At 44.7% G+C, this 20,329-nt stretch overlaps 1 protein-coding gene across 1 annotated transcript in view; it reads left to right on the top strand.

Annotated features, from left to right (window-relative positions):
* The window catches only part of LOC138567739 (inter-alpha-trypsin inhibitor heavy chain H3-like), a 475,184-nt gene that overhangs the window by 256,367 nt on the left and 198,488 nt on the right, over nucleotides 1-20,329 (top strand). The window contains exon 10 of the mRNA XM_069646218.1: nucleotides 4,883-5,008. Within this exon, the coding sequence (XP_069502319.1) occupies nucleotides 4,883-5,008 (126 nt within the window). The remainder of the gene's footprint in view (nucleotides 1-4,882; nucleotides 5,009-20,329) is intronic.

The raw sequence follows: 20,329 nt of genomic DNA on the forward strand, positions 1-20,329 counted from the left end.
ATTAACCATTTCCACCGGGTCTATGTATTTTCGGACCATGATGTTATACAGGATATGTATTAGGCCCATGTCTGCGGCTGCCTTGAAACTGAGAACGCACCCGCTGTCCGCCTCGGTGGCTAGCACATGAATTGGTACTCTCATTTCATGGCCTTTGTACCGGCAGAGTCCATTGAATTGTCCCAGGCATTTCAAGTGTGTCTTGGCCCCGTATGCATATATGTTCACAGTTGCTGGGTGTAGCTTGGGCATTTATGGAAGGTCATTGTCTATCTTCTCGCTCACCACGTTGACAGTGGCTCCTGTATCTATGAGAAATTCTGTTGGTCTCTCTTGCAGCTTAATGATGAGCGTTGGACTGAGAGCGGTCGCTGTGGGGTTTCCCAGTGCGTATACATAGGCCTTTCTCTTTTGGTCACTCCCTGATGAGCTGGGGTCAGAGTCAGTGGGAGACTGCTCTACCAGGTATCGCACGAGGCGTCGGGATCGGCGTTCCGTTCTTGGGCGCATTGTGAGCCTTCTTCTTTCCCTTCGCCTTTGCCGATCTTCCCCTGATTCTCTGTCTCGCTGGTCGCCTGTGGGTTGAATTTGGCCATTCGAGGTGGTGGGGGCTGGGTTATGGATTGCAGACCCTCCATGTCTGCTTCTTGGGCGAGAGGTATTTTCCCGGTGCCTGTCTCTGCCTCGATCACGGAATAGTCTGCACACTGCCTTGAAGTGACCCTCTTCACCACACGAGGTGCACCGTTGACCTATGGCTGGACATGTCCCTTCATGCGGGTACTCGAATCTGCACTTTTAACAGATGAGTTCTTAAGTTTTCTTCTCTAATTGCAGTTTGTTGACATTTTCCCCTATGGTGGTGCTGCCAAAACTTTCAACTTGTGAGTCAATGGCTCTCTCAACTCTCGCTAGTGCCAGGATTTCCTCAAGCATGCAGGATTTTTGAAGTAGCTTCCGTCGGAAAGTTTGCGACTCGCACCCAGAGATGATTTGCGATCTTAGTGCCTCAGTGTTTGAATAATTTGTAAAGTCACAGTGCTTTAGGTTGGTGAGTAATCGAATCACGTAGGCATCCATGGACTCCCCTTTGGCCTGTTTGGTACTGTGAAATAGATGTCTTTCATAGTCTACATTAGTATGGGGTGCGAAGTACGCAGCTAGCGCTTCCTTGAGCTCTTTGATCTAGTCTATGGAATCTTAGGACATCTCATCGATTATGTCTCGGGTCGCTGGTCCTACCGCTAGTTTTAGGAGACATACCTGTCTTGCATCAGCGACTGGTCCTGTGGCACCCATGTACAAGTCGAAATCCCTGATCCACTTGGTCCACCGGGGCCCCATATTGCTGGTGTCTGTTACATCAAATACCGCCGGCATTTGCACTGCCAGGGTGTCCGGTAGATGGTATGGTATGTGCTCTGGTGCGGGTGTCCCAGGGGGTGGGGGCGCGTTCCCTTGTGCTTGCCCTCCTTGGCCATCATCTTGTCCTGACATGGTGACAGGGAGATGCTTACTTCTGGTGATGCCACAAGCCTTGCTCTGTGGATGTGCGGTCTGTCCGTGGGGATCCTTCTCCTGTCTCCTTCAGGGGCGTGGTCTGGCCCTCTATTGGAGTTGGATGGCCGCCATATGTGGCACGAGCACCATCAAGAAAGCAGAGGTGCCTTGTTTCCTCCTCATTTGAAGCTGGATGGCCGCCACACGTGGCACGAGCACCATCCAGATTGCAGAAGTACTTTGGATCCTCCTGGGGCCCTTTGGTGTTGGGTGCTGTGCTCTGTGGCCTTCCGCTGCTGTTTTGCCGGGTTTCCTGCCTGGGCTCACGTGCCTGTCGGGTTGTCTGGGGGCCTGCCGGCCGATGCTTCCTTCCCGAGTGGAACACGTGGACCTCGATTCACAGCCGAGCGCTGCGTGAGATGGTTTCTCGTCCGCCGCGTGGCGGGGCCTCACTTGAGGCACTGATGTGCGTCCTCCTGCGCGTGATCACCGCCGCGGCTCAGGCCGCGTGTTATCTGGCTTGCTGGCTGGGCCCGCTTCCGTGAGTGTTCCCTTTGCGGTCGTTGTGGGTGGGCTGCTGAGCTCCTAGGAGCGGTGCCCCACCCACGATCCCATCCTCGTCGCCATTGTGATACCTTCCCTCGGTATCGCGGGCCGATGGCGCAGCAAGAAGGCAACGGACACGGAGCGTTGGCACACACGTCTACTTTATTTCACTTCCCACTTCCCCTGGGTCCCTCCCGCCCCTGGGTTGCCCCGGAAACATCAACGTGACAATTACCCAGCACTTACCACTCCAATGTAGCTACCATCGTTGAAGTTCAGCCGAAATCCCAAAGGCCCTCAGCCAGCAGAATCCAGGCACACGCAACATGCCTGGACTCCTGTATGAGCCTATATGCGGCTCGAGGCTTCAAACAAAAACAATAATAAAGGCTTGAGGCGGCAAGCAAAAAAAAAAAATACAGCAGCAGCCAAGTGTGGGCCCTCCTTACGCAGCCCCGAAAAGCCTGGGCCCTTTGCCGGCCAGAGGGCTTCAGCTCGAATAGCTGTAGCTGTGCAGAACAGGCTGGACTCCCCCGCCCCCGCGCTCTTAAGTTTCGGTAGGTATGAGGCCTATCAGGTTAAATTGCACTGCTTGAAAGGGCGCACACATGAGCACAATCGCTGTCACAGTCCGAAGTACGAAGTACAAAGGCCCAAAGAGTAAGAAAAAGCAGCAAGGCAATGGCTCAGGGCCTCCACCTTCAGACCACATATCAAGCATACATAGGCATTTCGCTATGAGCTATAGTCCCCCGACCCCTATACAAACTGCCTCCATATAGAGCATCTGCGGCAGGCTGCAGTCAGCTACAGGGTGCGATATGCACCCACTGCTGACTGCAGCTTGCACGAGTGATCAAGGCAGAAGAAAGAGACAAGCAGGGAAGTCAATTCAATCAATCATGACAAGGAAGTCATTGCTGTAATGGCTCTTTTTCTGGACGAAGCTTTTGTAGACGGGTCTCCTACTCTCCACTCCACCCATGACTCCCTCCTGGGACATCAGCAGAAATGGCCCTGGCCACTTCCTAGACTTCAAGACTCGCCACAGAGAAGATCACTGGATGTGCAAACGCCAGGACTGGAACTTGGAGCTAAATGAAAGAACCTAACAACCTACAGAGCCCATGACTAGCCACACCAGAACTACCCTGAGGTTGCTTCCAACGCATATCTGCAGTGAAATGAAATGCCTAGTTGGTGTGTGCCAGTGGGTTCCCTTTGGGCTGGGCCCTGATCCTCTGCTATCTACTTGTTACAAGTTAATAAAAGGAACATAAGAACAATTTACCTGCTGTTTCCTGGAGTGATCCTTACAACATGATTATTTTGAAATGCCCTTTTCTAGGATGGTATCTTCAGTACCATTTTCAAATTAAACAAAATTGTGATATATTAACCTTCATGGAAGCAGCTTTGAAATCATGTTACAAAGGTCATGCATAGGTTACAGTTTTAACTTAAATCGAGAACTGTGAATTTGAGATCGAGAGTGTTGAGTATCTGGGATGTGTTCTCCCTTCCTGTGAAGCGACTCTGAAAAAGGCTGTTTCCATTCTCCTTCTGCAATTAAGAAATCATGACATTTTTAAACATTTGAAAATGTTTATGAGGCATTAATTCTGAAATATTCAAACTATGCCTCCAAGGTTTCTTGTAAGTACCATATGCACAAATTCAGTGTAATTGTCCTGTACAATCATAATGAGCCACACATGAGCGTCTGTGGAAGCTATTTAAGAATACCACACTATTGCTAGGTGGTTACATAAGTGATTGAGATGTAATAAATGTCCATTTGACAAATACACTTGTAGGCTGAGGAATAAATATAAGCCTCAGCACACAGTGACGGTCAATATGTGACACAAGAAAAAACACACGTTTTAGGGGTTCAAAACATGAATGAAGGCATGTAGAATTTGTATACACAGGGTTTGCAAACCCCTAATAATGAAGAATTCCGATCAGGTGGCTGGAACAGCACGCGAGAATACACAGTCCGACCAGCTGTACCAACCACCCGAAGCCCTTACCCGGGTGGCGCCTTGTTTTCACGTAGGCAACAGGGGGCCTCGCCCTGTATCCTTCGCTTCGCCCGTCCTGCCTTAGCTCAGACTGGCGGGCCGTTAAAGGCCATGTCCGGCCGCCTGGCAGAGCATGAAAGCCATTTGGCAATCAGGTGCTTTATTTCTACAAGTAAAGTTCCCAGAGCAGCAGCATCAAGGATGGTTTGATGTGCCTTATTCCCTAGGATCAGGATAGAGGGTAGTGATCATTTCTGTTTCAGTGATAAGCTTTGCTGTCTGGAACAATACAAGTGTGCGTATCTGTGTGTGTGTGTCTTAGCAATTACCAAATTAAATGCGGGATCTGAGACACTAGACAGACCGTGGACAGCCATGTCCTATGCAAGAAAGTGTGTAATTCTTCTGTAAGTATTTTCCATAGTCTCATGTTGTCGTCCTTGTAATATGCTTGATGTATCATGTTACAACATTCTGCAACTGTTGTCAAGTAAAATGTATTTTACTTTTTGATAATATCAATAACAAACTCCTAGGATGATGAAGGCAGGGCACTATCATGGGTTACCTATCTAAAATTGGGTACATTTGAATTATGAGAAATGTAATTTACTCCAATCACGTTAGGCAACAGATACTTTTGAATTTGAATTCAGAAGTATGACATTTTGTTTTCAAAATAATCATCTTCTCATTATTACAGAAAGTGTGTGTTTGTCCCAGAAAGCATGTTGGTGATGAGCCCCAAGCTCATGGCATTGATGTATGACCAACTATCTACAAACTGTATATTTATATTTCCTGTGCAGGGACTAACATCAATGACCCTTTGCTGAAGGCTGTTGAGATGCTCAACTATGCTCATGAGCATCGCCTGGTTCCAGAAAAAAGTGCTTCAATTATCATTCTGTTGACAGATGGTCAAGCTAACGGAGGTAAGTGAAAATGTAAAACATGTGTCATAGATGAGGTTATGCTAAACCTATTATAGAATGTAAAATGTATTATTTGTGAATTAATTATAGAATGAAAATTGACAGTGTTATTACCGTGTTACATTGATAGGGCCTCATTATGAGTTTGGACTTAAGTTGCAGGGACGTTAAGGTGAGAACTTAACACAACAAAACCCCTGAAATTCAGCTAAAGCCACCTTAACTTCATGCCTCCTGTTGCATAGTTTATGACCACAATGGTAACATCACAGATCACATTTCAAAGGTTTTGTTACAATGTATTGCTCATCTTAACGTCCCTGCAACTAAAGGTTGTTCCTGCAATGTTAAGGGTTTTGTTATTCCATAGATGTTTAGAACGCTTCCAGACTGCTACCATGGTCTTCGGCAAGGCCGAACACCACCAAATCATGCTAGACATGGCCACTCTATATTTTAAAACACGTCCATCCCATCGCTCAGAGACATTCACCAATCACAAATGTATTTTTTTCCTGTTTAGACAGTGGTATTGTTATGCATAAAAGTTGGAAGCTTTGAGAACTAGGCACTGCGCAGTGAGATTACATTATTTTCCATGGACCACACACTTTGGTTAAGCAGGGTATCTAGTCATTGTTTCGAAAAGAAAGTTTCGAATGACAAAAGTTTTGACAAAAATGCATTTTTTTGTAGGTAAAGTTTTTTTTTAAAACTAAAATCGGTTTTAAGGGGTAAAAAAACAGTGGAATGGGGGCCACAATTAAAATTTTGTTTAAAAAAGTTTTTTTGATGCAATTTTTGCTGAAACATTGCCATTCGAAACATTATATACCGTTAAGCAGCATGTTCCAAGCCCCTTGCTTTATGGCTGGTCTCTTGGTGACTGTTGAGATATATCGCACAACCCCAACTAACCACATTTCAGCAGCATGAAAACGGGAACAAAATGACCGGCTGCAAGAATAACATATACACAGGTACTCTTGGCACCCACAGAGAAAATCAAAAGCTGGCACCCATGAATATATGCACAGTAAGTGAAAATATATCTTAAAGTGAAATATACAAATATAGTTCAATAGAACTGCTCTTCAGATGGACGAAAGTGCGCAAGACAAAATAGCATTGGTCCTATTGGTCTTGTGAGTAAGCGTCTGGACTGGGAAAATGACAACCTTAGTACAATCCTGGTAGCCAAACACTTGAGCAAGCTTGCCAACCTTAAAGAAAAAGTAAGCTGTCCACCCACATGTGTCCTCTACCTTTGCCCTGAAAAGCAGCCACAGTTCGGGGAAAACAATGGCACCAGTGTCCACGATTGTGAACTCTCTTACTGATAGGGAGAATTATCCAGAATGGCTAATTTCCCTTACCTACTGAGTCCCTCAGCAGCTTTGCTGGATTTCTAGGATTTATTTTTTTCATCTGGTAAGAGTGTGAGGCTTTTTTCCCACACTTACATGTGTTTTGCTGTTTGTGTTTAACCTTTATGTGTTCATAGACTGTGGAGCCTCACCTACTCCACAGGCATCATCTTTTTATTGTGTGTTACACAGCACCTTCACTGCCATGACACAGGGTTGTCTTTTAGACTTCCCAACTCAGATTCCAGTTTCTGGGACTGACTACTGTCTTCCAAAGCACATAAAGTTGCCATTAACTTTATTAGCCGCTGTAAAACCACAGACCCAATACACCTTATCTTACATAGATTACTGGAAAGGTTTACTAGTTATCCCTTTTTGTCTGTTTCTCCCTTTTCATCAAGACATTGCTGGTGGCAGTGGTAACTATCCTATTTTTCCTACCGCGGATATCTTAAATAACATTGGGATTGTTTAAGGCTATCTTGGTCACCTCGAACTTAAACCCGCTAGACCATATATATTTTATTTCGGTTCCAGCTGGGTTTATTCGGCATTTCTTGTTGTAACAGTCTTTCTTGTGTTTTACTCTGCGCACCAAACCAGGTTAGATTCCTTTGTTCACCGTCTTTTCGCAGGCATCTATGCAGAAACCCTCCTTGGGTGCCTGTATGTCTGGGGGGACAGGATGTGAGGGAGGGGTTTAAGACTCCCTGCACAGGGGCTCCTTGGAGACCCATGTCGCACTCTGAAATGATTGGCTGTGGTGACTGTCCCGGCGGGATAACCACCCTGCTGTTTGATTGACAGCCAGGCTGTGTGAATTGGGGAAAACTGCATAAAAACACGTCTCTGGGTCTGGAAAGGCAGAGTCACCACTGGAATGAAAGAACCGACGAGGAGCTGACAGAAGAGGACCCCTGCCACGACTGAACCGCCCAGTGAAGCCTTGCTGCAGGTCCGAATCTTCATACTCCAATGACAGGGAAGATCTCAAGGAATCTTCTCCCCTTGAGCTGGTGGGACCAACCATTTTGCCTAAACTGCGAGCCAGGTCTCCCTCCTCTGGTCAAATTTGCTGTACAGAGCTACATTGAACTGGATAGCCAGGAAGGTTGGACCCTGCTTGGGTTTTAAGGAGCACGCCTTTTATTTGTTGCTTTGCTCTCCTGCTGGTTTCTTCCCTGGGAAGTGCAGGTCCCACCAGTCTTCCTACTTCATGTCAGTCCAACAGTCACTTCAGGAACCATGAGCCTACAGGAACTGCCAGGAATATCCGCCTCAGCTACAGCTTCTTCTCCATTTAAAGGTACCGTGCAAATCAAATCCGGTTGTTCGTTTCGTCCAGCCGCGGTGAAAGTGTATGAAATCTTTCTCCAATCCAATGGTTTGTCCTTCCCTACTCTTTAAACTAACTTTTCAGCCGACCAACTTCGTCCGGAACTCTTGGCAAAGACTTACCCGTGAACTACCCTGAGCTGTGTGATCTTGAGCTAAAGACTTTTGTCCTATTGACTTTGGCCCTAACCCTTTTTGATTTGATTCCCTCACTGTAGTTCCTCTTTCGAGATTGCCCTGCTTACTAACCTGTTGGTGCTGCTCGATTTCTGCCTAACTTTGTCTTTCCCTCCCTTTTAAATTGCTAGATTGCCATTTTGCTCCCACTTAATTTGTGCTTAACATTTCTGGAATGTATTGGGAGTGGTGTGGTTTATTAAGTGTGTGATTTTTAAACTGTTTTACTTTAGTGAGATGTTATACAAATGATGTCTAAATAAATGTATATTCTTTTACTCAGAAACCTTGAGTCAGTTTGTTTGAATCATAGTAATTGCTTTCCTTTGTGTAACTATTGATACTGCTCACTTGCTCTTGAGAAAAGTCTGGCTGCTCAGCCATCGCTACCACTTTTACTGTGTAGTACAGGCTTGTACCAAAGGTGATTTTGTACTGTCACTTATAGTCTTAATTGTGTGTGGTGTTCCCAAAGGGTACTGCATATAATTCTGCCTAACACTTACCACATCATGGGCAAATACTCACGACTTACTTGCCCTTTCATCATTTGTTTCCTGCATTTCATTTTCCCATATCCTCGGCTATAACCTTGAATATCTCTCTCATCGAGAGAAAAACAAGATGGTGGCTTTTTCATTTCTAAAACCCCTAGTGTGGGTAAATCCCTGAGATATAGCCACACCCTTCTCCATCAAATATTTAAATGACTACTGCATGGAATAACCCCAAACAAAGCATGGATCGCAAGTCAATGCCTTGTGGGCAAGTTATTTCGGACCTGGTCCAAATCCGTCCAGCGTTGTGGGCTGTGCGCTTTCACAAAATGTACCTTGTTTGTCTATGGGAAAATGAATGGGAAGTAGGTCGCACTATTGGAAAAATAAAATATTTTGTCTATTCAGTAAAAACACTTTGTTAATGGGACGTTATGGTTCCAAGTAAAACCGAAAACCCCCTGAAATTCGCCAGTTATGGTAAGCTAAGCAACCATAACTCGCGCCACCACCGTGCACTGCTAAGACTAACACCCAGGACCTCACTGATGACATCACATGTCTGGCTCCCTCCTTTTTCCTTTACTGACATATCTAGGCCACATGGTTTTCTTCAGTGACAGTCAGGAACTAAAAATTGTAAACATACTATATTTGTAGACTTATCCTTCAAGTATGTTCTTACAGTAATTCCCTTAGGGTCCAGTCATATCATATGAAACATATACATAGGGGAAGACACAAGCTTGAAAGACAGCAATCCTTTCTGTGCATGAAGATAATCAGTAGAGTTATCAGCACTTTCTGATAGTTCTGTTGTTTTTTTTATTACTGTACTTTCCCTGTATATGCTCATTTTTGTATACATTGTACTCACACTACTTTCCGTAGGGTCCAGTCACATCATGTGATACATATACATAGGGTAAATAGCAGCTTTGAAACAGAGCAATCATTTATTTGCATGAAGATAATCAGTTAGGTTATGAATTGTTTCTGCTACTACTTCTGCTTTTTTGCTTTCTTCACTTTCCCTGTATATACCCATATTTGTATGTGTTCTTGTCGCTTTGTGTTTTGTCTGTAATAATGCAGTTATGTAATACGTGGGTTTTATTAGCTACTTATTACATACTTCACAGTACGCAAAACTCTAATAAGAAAGCAGTTATAATTTCATTATTCAACAAATCAACATTATGAATATTGTATCTTCATCATGTATGCTGCACACAATGTCTATGTTTCTGCATGAGTAGCTTAGTATACTGGATAGAACTTCATAATAGAATGCTATTTATATCAATGCATAGCTTAATGCACTAATTAGCTCATGATATTTATTCCAAAGATCCTTGACACTTTGTTCTCAACATTATAATAAAAATCCCTTGTACAGACATTTCATGAAAAGTAAATGCACATGTGATGTCATCAGTGATGTCATCAATGACATTTGTGATGTCATCTTTGATGTCCTGGGTGTTAGTCTTAGCAGTGCACGGTGGTGGCGCGAGTTATGGTTGCTTAGCTTACCATATCTGGTGAATTTCAGGTTTTTTTTCTCGGTTTTACTTGGAACCATAACGTCGCTTTAACAAAGTTTTTTTTAATGAATTTCATAGGTTTTTAGTAGCGCAACTTAACCATAACGTCCCTTTTACAAAGTTTTTTTACTGAATTTCATAGGTTTTTAGTAGCGCAACTTAACCATAATGTCCCTTCAACAAAGTTTTTTTACTGAATTTCATAGGTTTTTAATAGCAGAACCTAACCATAATATCCCTGACTTTATATACATGTAAAATAGAACATACTGAACCCCAGCTAGTGATTTTGATGTCCGCGGACTGTGCGAGTGTCTGCGGACGGACGCGGACAACAGCAATACTACCCAAAAACTCAGGGGGTATCTTAAATTGTTATATCATGCCATATGAACACTTCATAAGTTCAAAAACCAGCACACAAACACATTATATGTACTAATAAATAAGAAGTGGAACCTATATATCTAACACATCAACCATTCATTTAGATACAATATGTTCTAAAATGGAATATACCAAAAGAAGAAAAATAGCCTTCCAACATGATTACCTCACAGAAACTCCACAACTAAGAGCAACAGCAGATGTACAGACCAGTAAGAACACACCTTACCAGAAGCTAGTAAGTGTACTTTATTTTACTCATATATTTCTAAAATGCCTGTATTAGATACAAAAAAAGTGATATAATTTTTTTTTCTCACAGAAATGTCTAGTACTCTGGAGTGGTTAAGGAGCATTTCCCTTGTGAGGAAATGCCTGAAGATAGTGAACCTAATGGTAGACACTGTTCTGTATAAACCAATTAATAAATATTATTTTAGATATATTTAACATATACATTTTTTTTTGTGCAAGCCATACAAACATTGAAATTAGTAAACGAAAATAATTATTAGATAAGACTCTCCAGCACATGGAAGAAAAAAATGGACATACTCATGGAAAATTTCAACAATTTAAAAAACTTTGTGGAGGATCACTTGAAAGAACAAACTGGATACCATTGTCCCACATGTACCTGTCCCCCCTCACCATATCCCACTCAATTATCCCCAAATCCTCTCCATGAACAAAAACGTTTTGAAGAAACTTCCATCCCTTCTTCACCTCATATGAATCATCTTGAAACCCCTAATTCTCCAGTTTTTGTTTCAGTTGCTGCCTCACCTTCTCTGTCATAAATTTAACATCCATATAAAATAAAATAAAATAATTATATTGGGCATCATCACGACTTTGGCGGTAACCCTTAAATCCGGAGGTCGCGCTATTACCTCCAGATTTAAGGGTCTGCCAAATCAGCACTTCAGCGGATTTCGCCCCAGCTCTTGGCTGGGGGGAAATCTGCTGAAAATTTGCGCTATTACCGCCGGCAGGAAATCTGCCGGCGGTAAGATCGTGAATTTTCCCCATTGAGCCCAATGGGGAATGGGGCATTCCCGAATGGGCTCAATGGGGAATGAGGAATTACATTACCACCGAACTCGTGATCCTGCGCTATTAGCGCCGGGGAGTTCGGCGGTAGGGCTAATACCACCAGCGGCAATACCACCGACGTTACCGCCAAAGTGTCAGGAAAGGAAGCAAGCGATGGATATGGCAGGGGAAATGTGCACAAAATACACAGTAAACAACCTTGAATATAACAACGTGCATTCAATACCCAAGACTCGTGTATACCACTATATGAAAAGGAATGTAGGGTAAGCACTTAGAACCTCCTTATGACTGAAAGGAAAGTCGGCAAACTCCTTACCCACTATGCTATTACAGATACTGACAGCGCTAAGCCCACGTAAAGGGCAAGCAGGGACAGAATCTGTAAACTGACACTCTAGACGGTACTGAATAAAGAATTTGGAAACAGTACTCACAAGGACCGGAATGACCACATGAATGCCAGTACTCACGAAGACCGGAAAGACCACTTGGATGTCCGTATTCACGAGGACCGGAAAGACCACTCAAAAGTCAGTACTAACCCACAACCCTGTAAATCAAACAAGAACCCAGAAGGCAGTAAAGGCAAAGAGTGAGGATAACTAAATACCTAAACCCAAGTCAAGAGGCAAGAAGGAATAGTACAGTGTGGAAAACAAAAGATAATCACACAGGAGCTAGTTACAACAGCTTCCCACACCTAATAATAAAATAGGAAATAAATGTAAAAGTGTAAAGGAAAACATGGCATGGATCCCAATAGAAGGCAAGGATCAGGAGCAGTGAAAACGATATCAAAAGGGAAACCTTCCCACCCATCCAAGGTGAAAAGGCAGGAAACTAAACCTGTAAAGGAAAGATTAATGCAACAAGTCTTTGAGTAGCAAAGGACAATTTCTAGGAAACAGTGAACACAGGCAATTGGGCTACAGCAAAAGGAAAGCTCAGAGAAAGGCTGCCTGCAGACAGAGAAAGGGAGAAAGGGATTTCCAAAAGGCAGACATCAATTAGGCATACAAATACAGATTCCAGGACAAGGAACAAGAAACACTAACTAGAAACCGGGCACAAAAACTAGGAACCAGGAACAAGGGACCAGTCAAGACAGGAACGCTGCAACAATGACCAGCGCTGGACTGAAGCAGACTGAGGCTTTTAAAGCTGCTTAACGAGCACACCCCTCAGGCGTGTCGCCTGCTGCACCTGCAGCCACAGGTGTTGCCTATCCTCCACCCAGGCTTGTCCTGCAAGGGAGGAGGTGAAGCAGTGAGCCAGGCATTCTGGGAAGCATAGTCATTAGATTAAAGCAGCATGCTACTGCTGGCTGGCAAAAACCTGGAATGGATCCAGAAGGGAAGTAATTTGGGAAATAAGGTTTTACCGCTCCCAATTCATCAGGACACTGTAGCATAAGGTTCGGAGGAAATGTCCAGTAGGGAAGAAACCCCAAAACATGCCCCCAAGTGGCGGGAACGGGAGCGAAGGGAGCGAGCCATGACACTATACCCCCTTCCACGGCCGACTCCAGGCGGCCGTTACTCGCACAAAACATCTTCTTTCCATGACAGGAGCGCTTTGTCTTCAGAAGTGGCACTGACGGAAACGATGACCCACGGGCAGAAGCAGAAGGACTGGAATGAATAGAATCAGGCCGCAGTCTATAAGAGCCATAGGTGGATTTTCGGTGAGGAAGAGACTCATGGGTCGAAGAAAGGCATGAAGGACTTGCAGGACCCGAAGCAGAGTTGGAAGGTCCAGGAAGCTTGGTCACTGGAAGAGGATATGCATACATCCTTGAGGAGAGAGGCAGGCTGGTGCTACATGCCTTAGACAATGGTAGAAGTTCTGTTAGCCTCACTGCCGAGAGTGGACACACAGGAGGTGAGGAAACAGCAGGTTTCAGGAAATGTTTATGTTCGGAAGAGGAAGGTGGCGGCTGAGGTAGAGGTTCGGATACTCTGTCATCCATCTGGGTAAAGGTTTGTGGTTGAAAGTGACAAAGATTTGCCTGCATAAGTTCCTTGCCTTGGAAGTCTGGAGATCCAATGGGTTGTACGAGGCTGGTACTCCCATTGACAGTCATGTAGCCAGTCAAGTAGCCACCTTGTTGCACGTGGGATACAACCGCAGGAACGTTTGGCATACTGATAGGAGTGTTAGACACAGTACTCGGGACATCAGGCATACTAGAAGCGGGAGCAAAAACAGGCACATCTTGAACTGCAGCAGACATTCCCCTCCTTTGGCTACTAACACCCAACTGGCGCTGCAGCTGAAGGGCCGTGCCCGTCCCTTTCCTCAGGCTCATGTGGGATCCGGCAACAAAAGGGTTGTCAAGCGGTTGATCCAAACCGGACTCCAAACGCGGACCGTCCAGCCCGCTATCCTGGTCGGCTACTCGTTCGGTGACTGGGCCGTGGTGGATGGCACCCGTTTCTCTCTCGTAATACTCCAGGCAAGTCCAGCGGCCTCGCATGTAAGGCCCTCCCGAGTCGTGAGCCGGCTTGATGTTTCTGAAGAGAGAGCTGGCAGAAGTCTCAGGCTCAGATGTTGCATATTCGGGAGGCGCTGATGCTACAGTCAAGTAGTTAGGAGAATTGTTTTGTGTACAAGGCAGACATTCTGGTGATCCCCCTGAAGCATAAGAAGGGCAAGATGGACGTTCATCAGTAAATGGTTGGGATTCAGGAGGAATCTCTGGAGCAGAGGAATATGCAGCAGGATCTGACAGTGTAGACAGGTACACCTCCGATATTGGCAGCGAGGCTGAGCAGGATACAGGTCTCTCATGAACTGAAGCCAAACTACCAGTAGGCTCTGGGACCGAAGACATGCATTTAGAATGTACTACCGGAGGCTCCATGGCTGAAGGATAATCTGCTGGATGAGTCACTGTAGCCGAAGACAAACATGCCAGAGGAAATTCTGAGGCTGAGGGCATGCAAGCTGGAGCCGTCTTGTTAGCTGAAGACAAACTTGTCAAGGTCTTTGGCTCTGACTGCGTACATGGTGAAGGCTCGTGGGTGACTGGCAGACATAGCACTCTTTTATTGATCGAAGATACGTGTGCCTACGATGACTGCAGAGCTGTGGACAGGATTATTGAAGAGTCAATGGTAGTAGGAGGACAGTCTGAAGTCCCAGAAGTCGACAGACACACTTGTGGTTCAGGAATGGAAAGCCCCTTTAAAGCAGTTGACCCCTTGGCACCAGTAACCAAAGTCTGAGCTGTACCCCTGCCGTCCCTCTCCTTAGTGGATGACACAGAGTCTCTTCCTTTGTAGAAGTCAAAATCAACCAGAGGAATCACCATAGTAAAGTCTCTGTTAATCAGGATTTCGTCAATTGACCATTCCTCTGTCTTAGCTTCTGAAAGTGGCTGATTATCAATCAACAGTTCAGGAATCGCCTGACAGGTCTTTGCTTCAGTAATCTGTGGAATGAGTCCATCAAAACATGTATTCTGCACTGTCTTTGACTGCTCGTAGTGATCGAAATTGGCAGAAGGAAGAGCGAACACAGAGGTAGCATCGTTCTCCACATCAGCTTGAATGTCTACTTCAGTCTCAGCAGCTAGATCAAGGGCAGAACCTAAGCCTATAGTTGTGACTGATTCTGTGTATGCCACCATTGTGGATAGTGTTTGGAAATCAGAAGCATGTATGTGTTCAGGCTCAGAGTTATGACAAACTGCTACACAGGAAGCTTCAGGTAAAGGAGTGGCTTGTGAATCTTCAGCTAACAGCAATTCCTGACAAACGGTAGGACAGTTGTCAGAACCTGTGTCCTGAATAAGCGCTGTGCTTGAAAAAAGACTTTCACTCCCAATAGATCTTACAGATTGACAAGTATCATGATTTACAAAAGTCTCCGCACTCAGGGACTGAACAGTATTCACTTCATCAACGGATAAAGTTGGAGGTGTATTCAGAAAAGACTGTAACATCTTATTCTCCTCTTTTAAGGAAATGTATTCTTGTTTTAACTCCTCAAATTCTGCTTTTAGCATGTCCCGCATTAACTGTACATCCCTATCAGTAGGCACAGGGGAAGGTATGGTGGCATCAGGGCTGGATCCTGCCCTAGCCATCTTGAAGTGCATTGATTGTATATTGTCATCTACAGCTTGCAGGTCTTGTGATCTATACTCTCTCTTACTGACGTGGTCTGTGTTTCTTTTAAGCAGACTATTGGCATCAGACCCCTTGGCATTAGTGACCACAGTAAGAATCTGTGCAGAGGAGTAAGCTGTAGACTGAGGGCAGAAAACAGAAGATATGCAAGAAACCCCTCCATTCTTCATGTTTGAATCATGAAACTGTTCAATCTGAGGTAAAGCACAACCGGAGTCATGGGGTTCAATAACAGAGGTACTTGTGTGTATAAATTCTAGCAGTGTGTTGTTTTCCACTGCAAGGGCTGGTGCGGACATAGACTCTGGATCAGAATTAAAAACAGAGCTAGGATCAGGCAATGTACGATGGGTCACCCAGTGGGAAAAATACTTTGCACGTAAATACCCATTCGTGTCAAGGAGTTCATTTAAGTCAGGAGCAGAGATTCGATTTTCACGGGTAAGTGTAAGGGAAGCTTTCTGTATAAACTTGGTAGAGGCCTTGCTGCCTTTCCTTCGTAATCTGGCCATGTTCAAACGGGAACAACGGCTGGTCATTCTGTCAGGAAAGGAAGCAAGCGATGGATATGGCAGGGGAAATGTGCACAAAATACACAGTAAACAACCTTGAATATAACAACGTGCATTCAATACCCAAGACTCGTGTATACCACTATATGAAAAGGAATGTAGGGTAAGCACTTAGAACCTCCTTATGACTGAAAGGAAAGTCGGCAAACTCCTTACCCACTATGCTATTACAGATACTGACAGCGCTAAGCCCACGTAAAGGGCAAGCAGGGACAGAATCTGTAAACTGACACTCTAGACGGTACTGAATAAAGAATTTGGAAACAGTACTCACAAGGACCGGAATGACCACATGAATGCCAGTACTCACGAAGACCGGAAAGACCACTTGGATGTCCGTATTCACGAGGACCGGAAAGACCACTCAAAAGTCAGTACTAACCCACAACCCTGTAAATCAAACAAGAACCCAGAAGGCAGTAAAGGCAAAGAGTGAGGATAACTAAATACCTAAACCCAAGTCAAGAGGCAAGAAGGAATAGTACAGTGTGGAAAACAAAAGATAATCACACAGGAGCTAGTTACAACAGCTTCCCACACCTAATAATAAAATAGGAAATAAATGTAAAAGTGTAAAGGAAAACATGGCATGGATCCCAATAGAAGGCAAGGATCAGGAGCAGTGAAAACGATATCAAAAGGGAAACCTTCCCACCCATCCAAGGTGAAAAGGCAGGAAACTAAACCTGTAAAGGAAAGATTAATGCAACAAGTCTTTGAGTAGCAAAGGACAATTTCTAGGAAACAGTGAACACAGGCAATTGGGCTACAGCAAAAGGAAAGCTCAGAGAAAGGCTGCCTGCAGACAGAGAAAGGGAGAAAGGGATTTCCAAAAGGCAGAAATCAATTAGGCATACAAATACAGATTCCAGGACAAGGACCAAGAAACACTAACTAGAAACCGGGCACAAAAACTAGGAACCAGGAACAAGGGACCAGACAGGAACGCTGCAACAATGACCAGCGCTGGACTGAAGCAGACTGAGGCATTTAAAGCTGCTTAACGAGCACACCCCTCAGGCGTGTCGCCTGCTGCACCTGCAGCCACAGGTGTTGCCTATCCTCCACCCAGGCTTGTCCTGCAAGGGAGGAGGTGAAGCAGTGAGCCAGGCATTCTGGGAAGCATAGTCATTAGATTAAAGCAGCAGTAGCATGCTGGCTGGCAAAAAACCTGGAATGGATCCGGAAGGGAAGTAATTTGGGAAATAAGGTTTTAGCGCTCCCAATTCATCAGGACACTGTAGCATAAGGTTCGGAGGAAATGTCCAGTAGGGAAGAAACCCCAAAACATGCCCCCAAGTGGCGGGAACGGGAGCGAAGGGAGCGAGCCATGACACAAAGTCGTGATCAGGCCCATTGTGTCCTAATTCATTTCTTGTCTTTTTTTAAAAAGCAGTTCAGGTGTCCGCGGACAGCGCAAGTGTCTGGAATGTCCGTAAAGAAACGAAAATGGGGGCGTCCTAAGGACACTATATCTGTCTGTACTGTTTGCATGCAAGTTGAAACTCTTCTAAGAACACACCTGGTGTTCGGGATGTCCGCCATCAAACTACCAAATGCGGTGTCATGAAATGTTCGTAAATAAACAAAATGGGGGTGTCCTTAGGACGCTAGACCTGTCCATATTGTTCGCAGGCGAGTTGAAACTGTTCTAAGAACACAGGCAGTGTCCTGAAATGTTCGTAAATAAACAAAATGGGGGTGTCCTGAGGACGCTATACCTGTCCGTATTGTTCGGAGGCAAGCTGAAACTGTCCTAAGAACACACACAGTGTCCTGAAATATTCGTAAATAAACAAAATGGGGTGTCCTGATGATGCTATACCTTCCGTATTGTTCGCAGGCGAGTTGAAACTGTTCTAGGAACACACACGGTGTCCTGAAATGTTCGTAAATAACCAAAATGGGTGTGTCCTGAGGACACTATGCCTGTCCGTATTGTTCGGAGGCAAACTGAAACTGTCCTAAGAACACATGCTGTGTCCTGAAATGTTCATAAATAAATGAAATGGGGATGTCCTGAAGACGCTAGACCTGTTTGTGCTGTTTGCAAGCAGGTTCAAACTGTTCTAAGAACACATCAAGTGTCCCGGGATGTTCGCAAATAAACAAAATGGGGGTGTCCTGAGGATGCTATGCATGTCCGTATTGTTCGCAAGCGAATTGAAACTGTTCTAAGAACAAACGCCTGTTCATAACTGTTCGTTTCACTTGTGATGCATTTTTAATTAGTTTAAGGACCCAAACAGTGTCCGTATAACACCAATGCGCATGCGCAAAACAGTTTCAGTGCATTTGATGTCCTGCGAACACCCGCTCCCTTTGCGGACATGTTCGCAAAGCTATCATATGACTGTACCCATGTAGAGCATGTGTTCTGACTGCGGACACTGTTCGTGTCCCCGAACAATTTAAAACTACCTTTTCAAGCAATCCACAATATTTTTCAATAATAAATCACCATAGCACAAGTCCCAGAATCTTGAGTTTCTACATACTTTTTGGGACTTTTTGAACCTTTTTTTTGTGTTTGATCTGTCCACGGACAGCGTGTGTGTCCGCAAACTGCGCACAAGCACCCTTATAAAAGGCCACACCCTAGAGCTCATTCTCATTGTGTTTCTGGCTATCTTACAGAACACAGTGCATTTTGCTGCCAACTTTCCAGATTTTCATCTGAAACCTGATGGCATCCATGGCTCCACCACCACCACCTCCCCAAGGGCCTGAAGAGGGGAACAGGAGTGAGGATGCAGAGGAGGATGAAGAGGATGACGAGAATGAGGTAGTGGAAGTCCCTACTACCAGCACTCAGCGTGAGTCTTGGGTGTGTCGGCAATTTACCGTTCGTGGTAATGTACCTAAGGCACGTGCGAACCAAGTCACCTGCAACAAGTGCAAAATGGTACTCAGTCGCGGGAGGCTTGGTTCATACAGATTTGGGACAACTACTATGAAGCGACACCTAAGGTCATTCTACACTGGGGCCATTCGCAAGGTTGTACCTTGCGAGGAGCGTAGTAGGTTGACTTCCTCTACTACATCCTCCATTTCCGATCCTGTCACCACAAGGAGCACTCCTGTGGGACAGCATATTCCTCAAGCTGCCACACAGGCCATACGCAATGCTGATGACCCTTACCTTTCGAGGGTCACAGTTGTGTGTATGTACTGCGACGTAGTACTCTGCAGGGGGGAGAGACTTTGAAGTGCTTTTGAGACTCTGGTCTCAGAGCACAAGAAGATCTGCTCACTACCCAAGTAAGACCCACTTTACATCTTCCTCTCTCCACCCGCCCTTTCTTATCTCCATGGTCGGTGTCCCCTCCTTACCCTCCTTTTCCCTCCTCTCCTAGCGTGTCGTGTATTAAAAAACAAAAAAATATAAAACAAAAATAAAAAAGGCTCTTTTCAGAGCCGCCTTTCATACTTTAAAAATAGAAGTGAAAATAAATGAAGCAGGGCCTTGTGTATTTTTTAGAAGTCTGCGGACAGTCTGCGAACATCTAACATTTTGGGGTGCTGCCCTATCATAACCATTGCAGTTTTGTCTGCGAAGAAGTGGTGGCTCTGAAAAGAGCCTTTTGGTGGTGTTTGTTTGCGTTTGAAACATTTGAAATGCTCAACACCTACTACAAAATGGATACTGTAATTCAAAAATAGGTCGCCATGCATTTTGTATATTTCTCAGAAAAATCTGATTGCCAGCATAAGTAAGATGGACTCTATCTCTGTGAAAAATGTATATGCTACGAAACATACTATTTTCATTGTGAAAAGAGGACATGCCAAAATCTCTTAGAAAGGCACAAATAGCCTTATTGACATTGCACCTTGCTTTCTCTATTTGTGGACCAAATGAAGAAGAACAAAGCCACATTTGTCTCTGCGGAATCCGTGATAAAATTACTTGAGAATTTGGAAACATGCCCATGACCTTCCCAAGTCCTTCTTTCATTGCAAATTGCAAAGAAATTCCAGACACACGTCCTAAACTGTTCCCTCCACAATGAATTACAATTATCTCTGGATGTTGCTCTGTCTCCAAAGTAGCACAGAGAGGTAGCAAGTCCAACCACTTTATTCCACATACTCCATGCCAGTGCACTTCCACATGTGGGAATCCAAGTTCTACAGCTATTCCACAGTTTTCTGCATGCACCTTCAACCAATATATCCACGAGACTCCCAAAATCAAAACAATCTGTTTTCTGAAACACACAGCCATAACTATCTGTTCTTCT

Source organism: Ambystoma mexicanum, chromosome 2p, assembly GCF_040938575.1.
Source record: "Ambystoma mexicanum isolate Mex_15411 chromosome 2p, UKY_AmexF1_1, whole genome shotgun sequence".
Classification (NCBI taxonomy): domain Eukaryota; kingdom Metazoa; phylum Chordata; class Amphibia; order Caudata; family Ambystomatidae; genus Ambystoma; species Ambystoma mexicanum.